General features: G+C 40.1%; 2 protein-coding genes across 2 annotated transcripts in view; one reads left to right on the top strand and one right to left on the bottom strand.

Annotated features, from left to right (window-relative positions):
* ADH5 (alcohol dehydrogenase 5 (class III), chi polypeptide) overlaps positions 1 to 965 on the top strand; it is a 10,968-nt gene extending 10,003 nt beyond the window's left edge. Inside the window, exons 9-10 of the mRNA XM_009327074.1 lie at positions 1 to 112; positions 662 to 965. Coding sequence (XP_009325349.1) covers positions 1 to 112; positions 662 to 686 — 137 coding nt within the window. The 3' untranslated portion in view covers positions 687 to 965. The remainder of the gene's footprint in view (positions 113 to 661) is intronic.
* Positions 966 to 3,723: 2,758 nt separating this feature from the next.
* The window catches only part of METAP1 (methionyl aminopeptidase 1), a gene marked incomplete at its 5' end in the record, with an annotated part of 25,768 nt that continues 22,793 nt past the window's right edge, over positions 3,724 to 6,698 (bottom strand). The window contains 2 exons of the mRNA XM_009327073.1: positions 3,724 to 5,851; positions 6,568 to 6,633. Of these exons, the coding sequence (XP_009325348.1) occupies positions 5,691 to 5,851; positions 6,568 to 6,633 (227 nt within the window). The remainder of the gene's footprint in view (positions 5,852 to 6,567; positions 6,634 to 6,698) is intronic.

Below are 6,698 nucleotides of genomic sequence, written 5' to 3'. Positions count from 1 at the left end.
AACTGGTGACTGACTACATGTCCAAAAAGATCAAGGTTGATGAATTTGTGACTCACACCCTGCCTTTTGACAAAATTAATCAGGCTTTTGAGCTGATGCATACAGGAAAGAGGTAATGTTCGTAGTACTGAAAGGTGTAGAAGACATTTCTTGATAAGACTCTCAAAATACAGGTTTCCTGCCCACTGTCGTGTTTTAAACAGGGAGGATAAAGGCTGACATACACCACGCACATTCATTCTGAGATAAACAAATACACTTTCCCTGAGCTTCTAGGCTTTATTTCTACACAACCCTGTCCTGTGAAACTAATAGTGAAAGTTACTTAAAATTCTCCAAACAGCCTGTAAATATTAATGCTCCTGATCAATATTCTTGGCTAGCTACTGAAAACAGACACTCGCGTAGTTTGAAAAAGCTTCCATTTGGAATATATGTTATTGGGGGAGAGACTTAAAAAAAAAAAAACAAACCAAAGATAACAAGCATTACTAACTCACTTTTAACCAGGATTTTTAATAAATATTATAGGCATAACTTCATTCTTACAAGAGAGAGAAGTTAACTTAAAGTATGTCTCAGCAATGAAAGGGAGGGGAGAGAAGGGGAGAAAATGGACTTACTGATAACTTCTTTTTTTCTTTTTCTTTTCCATTTTAAGCATTCGAACTGTCCTAAAGCTTTAGAGCCAAATGTGGACCTTCCAGTTTGCCAGCAACATGGTAACTGTCCTTTTATAATGGAATTTCTGACAGAGGGTAGAATCAAGCAAATGAAAACTCACTGGGACTAGGAAGATGATGTATTTTAGGGTGAGCATTCCGAATATTAAATAACAAAAAATCGGTAACCACTGAATAGTATTATATAATTAGCACTGGTTGTGGAACTTCTATTTCTGTACTTGTTCTTCAAATTCAATAGTGCCTAACTCAATCTACTTAATAAAAGCATATTTCTAAACACAGTGTTGGAATTATTGAGCATTAAGACTGTGACTATGATTGCTGTGTCTTACTGTTTTCCTCTAGTGATTTTACAGTATGTGTGTACATGACAGGAAGAGCATTCTTCAGAGGCAATAGCAAATTATGTGGGATTCATAACACTAGGCAGTTTGCTAAGCACAGCAGGGTCAAGAAGCAGCATTGATGTGCTGTAACTGTACTGAGAGAGTGGCAAGAACTCCAACAGCTGTCAAGGTTCAGAGGCTATTCTAGGACTACAAAGGATGTACCATCCAGCTCTACCTTAAAGCCAACTCTAGAGTAGAGTGTGGTTGGATGTATGACTTTTAAGTGTCCAGGTGTACCTGTGTTCACTTGGGAAGTCTATATTCTGCCTTATTTCCTATTTGGCTCATTACAGTAGCTGTAGGCAGGCCTATTGTAAAGATGATAGTCTACTACTCTAGTCACCCCTGCCCTAGTGGTGACCTCCAGGACTTCAGTATCATCATTTTGCCATTTCCTTAAACTTACTGGCAATTGAAGCAGCCTTTGCAGCCAGCACTGCAAAAACAAAATGTGGGATTGTTACCTCTATTTAGTCAGAAGCAGGATCATGCCATTGAAGCAGGGAATGTTACTACTGGAGCAACAGGCTGCTCTTGAGGGGTGCAGAACTACAGTAAAGAGCATTGCATGATGAAGGCTTCAGGGTTTTGTGGGACTTGTTTTTTGTTTGTTGTTTGGAGGGGGAAGGGTTAAGTCTTAATTTTGGAGTTGCAGGTTTTTTTCTTAACTGTCGCTGAAGTGATCTGACTGGATAAAATTTCTTTGAGTTAAAACCTGGAAGCAGTGCCACAGGTCCAGGAAAAACACAGAGGAACAGCAGAAAACAGACTGCAAAGCAGAGGCAGAAAGGCTACCTAGTTAAAAGTTTTATACATAAAAAGTCAGTGCTTTTCAATGAACCAAGGACACTGATTAAGAGTGAAGTTTCACGTTTTAAGGGAGCCTGGTCAAAACAACTGTTACAGGGAACTCTGAATGCAAACAGTAATCTTACTAGAAGAAATTCCTTCTCACCACTAACAACTACCTTACCCCAAGACACTGCTATACAACTGGGACAATTACATCTTTTCTGTTTGTCTTTGGAAAGGTATCCCTAGAGCATTCTGAAAATAGTCGAGGTACCTGCATATGTAACTTCATTTCAGACAGAGTAAACAACAAAGTTAACTTAACTCCTGTGAATGTCATAAGAATTCAATTTTGATCATCCGGAAGAAATAAAAAGTGAATTTGTACCAGGAAAGTGAGCCCTCCAACACAGCAGTGAAGTGATTCTCAGTACCCTGCAGCTCCAGAAATGCTGGCTGAACATCAGACAACTCAGTAGAAAACCTGCAGTCAAGCCCTTCCAGCAAGAGTACTTAGTCTATAACTGCAAGATGGTATCAATAGAATATTAGCTCAACATCTTAGCAAAACCACCCCCCAACTGGATCTAACAGATTTAAAATATTTATACTGTAACAGTTGTTCCTCTAGGCTGCACAGACTAGATCAAGACCATACAATCATGTTGTCTGCATTACATTATTACTTTAGAGAATCTGCATTGTAGAGTGTTTGTGGAAAGCTAGTCTTGTAATACCAGGGTAAGTAAGTCAAAGACATTTAGTGATGCCAGAACACTCAGGTCAAAGACCTCCAGCTTCTTCCCAGCCTGAAGAATTGATGTCCTAACCCTTATGTAGCAGAGTTTTCAGACTATTTTGTGCTGCAAAGCAGTTGATTGAATGGAGCATGTTTGAAGTAGTCTCTTTGAAGTTGCTCAGCTAACAAAGGGACTTGTAAACACAAGAGCTTGTACCCCATTCTTGGTGATCAAGGTACTGTATTGAACTGTACCATCTTGACAACTGTAAGGACTTAAATGGACAAAAAGTTTCCACAAATGACCATACACAAAATGTGTATGTATGTACTCTGCTGGCTGTCATGTAAAAGATGCAGCTTGTCCCCTCTCCTCATGCTGTTACTTTATTCAACATTAGCTATCAAATCTTCTCAATATTCATGTCAATTTGCAGAAACAGCATGAAGAGTTTCCATACTCTCTTACATAAGAAGGGAAGGGAAAGTAAAGGGAAAACATTTAAGAGATCATTTCAGAACTAATTGCAAGATTGTGGTTTTGGCAAAAGCATACACAATTTCTAAAAATCTCATTAGAAAGTAGATTTAAGTTGTGGGTTTTTTTTTTCAAGTGGATAGCAACTTCTGTAAGAATCAAAAATAGCTCATTTCCCAAATCCAGTCAGCACAAGTCTAATATTTTATGTTCAAGCAAAGTTACAGCTAGATAGGTGAAAAAAACAGCCTTTACAATATTTTTATTAAATGTTTTGTTCTCCAGGCTGATGTGCTACCTCATGTTGAAAGAACTGGTGTAGATGCTGACTAAGCTCTCCACTTGTTTAAAAATACTGTAGTAGTATGAACTCAGTATAAACAGTTTTCATGCTGTGATTTCAATTTATAGGCAGAAATGCATAGCATCATAGATTACCTATATTAAAAACATGCAGTGTCAAATTTGGTTGTATTGTTGCAATGACAAAGAGGTATTCAAGTGGCACGTGTGCAGGTTTAAGGGTGATTTTTAACTGGTTGCATGCATCTACCAGTAGGGCTTGCACTAGTGGAAGCAAACCTGGATATAATTGAGAATGCTATGTCTGGTTTTGGATCACAAAAAAAAAAAGTTATTTCTGTTAAAAGCAGCTGCAACTTTTATTTTATAGACCAAAAATGAAGGCCCCCCACCCCATCATACACACACATATAGAAAAGGCAAGACCGTTGTAACCATTCAAGTGAATGATATGGTGGGCAAACCTCCAGGACAGTCATCTCCTCAATACATTACATCTCATTCAACACAGGTAATTCCACTCAAGTACTACAGTCTGTTTTGTTAAAATCTATACACACACACACGCATACGCACGCACACACGCTCTATATGCATCATTTCAGGTCACTTTACTGCATAATTAAAATAATAATAAAGGTAATGAAAACATTGCAATGATACTCTTACAGCAACAGAGGTCTGAGGCACTCAGGGCAGAGAAGACATTTTCTGGCAAATTCGGTATTTGGTAGTACATGAGTCCAGTTCTATGAAGCACTAACCCCTTCCCCCACCTAAATTCTGCAGTGCCAAGGGGAGCCAAGGGTATGCAGTGCCTCATATGCTTGGGTCTAATGTGGCAACAAATTCACCAGACACCTTGTAAAAGGTGTATTTTTTGCCCATGATTGTATTGTTTTAATGTCTGCATTGGTTTAACTATTTCTTGCATTACAGTGGTGTAAGACTAAGTCTGCAATGGGGTCTGAAAAATTGTTCATTACAATTCAGAAGAAGAAATAAATTCCCTCAGCAGAGACGCCAAAGATGATGGAAAGGAAGTGGGCATGGGAAAAGAAAGGGTAGAGAGAAGAAAAGAGGCTTAATCAATCCACACTCCTTAACGTGACAGTTTCCAGCTCATCATGACCCATTAACAGAAAGTAAAGGGGTATATATACTAACGTTGCCCACTCTACACCCAGTCTGAGGAATAAGATCAGTTTTCATAGCTGCTCCCCTAAGACTTTCCAAAAGCATGAAACTCACTTAACGGAGGGGGAAAAAATGACATGTTTAAAAATTACCAAAAGAAAATGAATACAGCATTGAAGGTGTTTCATTTTCTCACACTCAGACTTGTTTTGAGATACATACTCATTTCACTGCAAGTCTTGCAAATCCAATCCCCCACAGCTCCTGTGGATGTACCTTTAAAAAATGCCCCAGAGGTAACACACGCAGGGATCCCATGAATCGTGGGATCTTTTTGGTTCTTGTTTCATTCCTTTACCTAGGCCAAGTCTGATACATCAGCTTCACCAAGCTTTTGGAGCAGGAGACTGCCTGCAAATACTGCTTCGCCGAGAAGCAGCTTATTCCAGGGAGCTGCATATAAGACAGAATTTATTAATTTTCCCTGTAGGAAGCCCATACTATCAAATCTCCAGCAAGAGAAACAAGTCCTGCCATAAACACAGTGTGTCACCTACAGCCACAATCACCACAGAGGCCATCAGCAGAGAGATGGGGACAGAATTAAAGGTAAGGGTAGCCTATTCTTGGCAACATGCATGTGTTTCTCCCTTCTGCCCCCTTCTCAACTGATAAACAAACGAGGCCCAGCCCATTTACAACAGTATCTGCAGAAGCAGGAGCAAGTCTTTGGAACTAGAAATGCTTAAAATCTCAGGTGCCACTCACATACAAGGGAGACAGGGCACACCGAAGTGGTGAAAAAAACCTGGATCCCAAAATATCAAGTCCCAGTGGGAAATGTCACCCACATTTTTCTAGCTAATATCATGGCAACAACAGAAGCAATTGTGGGTCTAATTGGAAGAAAGGTGCTAGAGATAATTGAAGACAAAAGAAAAATATAGCATAAGTGTTGTAGGTAGGAGGAAAGCAGGAAATTCTTTAAATTCTTCTCTGCTTTTTGACATTGGGTCAGGTTCTTCAAGATATTCCTCTTATCTACAATCACTGAGAACAAAGTAAATGATGAAATCTCTCTATTCTGTACTCTTAAAAAAATGCATAGTACAGAGACAAAATATATATATATGTATCGTTCAGATCCACCTGCTCAGTCTAGACTATCACTGGGACATGAAATGGGGGCGAATACTATCCAGCCGCCGGGTCAAGATCTCACACCCTGTATCGGTGACCAGAAGTGTGTGTTCAAACTGGGCAGATCGCTTTCCATCTCTTGTTACCGCAGTCCAACCATCAGGCCATGTTTCATCTTGCCAACCACCTAAAAACATAAATGATGACTCTGACTGTTTTTAAGTAACAGATACCAGTTCCCCAAAGCGAAATGAAAAATCTATCAACCATTCAGAATAGAACCAGCATCCTATTCCATCACTACTTAATAGTTGTCCTGGTTTCAGCTGGGATGGAGTTAATTTCCTTCCTAGTAGCTGGTACAGTGCTGTGTTTTGGATTTAGGTTGAGAATAACCATAGCAACAACTAAAACATCAGTGTGTTAAGTAGCACTTACACTAGTCAAGGACTTTTCAGATTCTCATGCCCTGCCAGCGAGAAGCTGGGAGGGGGCACAGCCAGGACAGCTGACCCCAACTGGCCAAAGGGATAGTCCATACCATGTGACGTCATGCTCAGTATATAAACTGGGAGGAGTTGGCCGGGGGGCAGCGATCACTGCTGGGGGACTGGCTGGGCATCGGTTGGCGGGTGGTGAGCAATTGCATTGTGCATCACTGATTTTGTAAATTCTTTTATCATCATTATTATTTTCCCTTCCTTTTCTGTTCTATTAAACTCTCTATCTCAAGCCACAAATTTCGTCTCTCGGCGGGGGTCCTCCTCCTCCTCCTCCCCCCCCCCCCCTCCCCCCCCCCGATTTTCTCCCCTATCCCACTGTGGTGTTTAGCTGCCTGCCAGGGTTAAACCACAACAGTAGTAAACAAGAGTAACTATTTTACTCTCTTGGTAAATTGCTCACCTTCACAGATCATTGGTTCAATTGTAAATACATGACCTGGCTTCATGACTCCAACTGCCTTATTTTCTGCAATAAAATAAACACTCAAGTTAGAAAAAGTGATCCCATCTTAGTAAATAAATGAATCCTTG

The sequence above is a fragment of the Pygoscelis adeliae genome, unplaced genomic scaffold (assembly GCF_000699105.1).
Source record: "Pygoscelis adeliae isolate BGI_AS28 unplaced genomic scaffold, ASM69910v1 Scaffold87, whole genome shotgun sequence".
NCBI lineage: Eukaryota > Metazoa > Chordata > Aves > Sphenisciformes > Spheniscidae > Pygoscelis > Pygoscelis adeliae.
The sequence above is the reverse complement of the archived record's forward strand: the minus strand, read 5'-3'. Positions and strand labels throughout refer to the sequence as shown.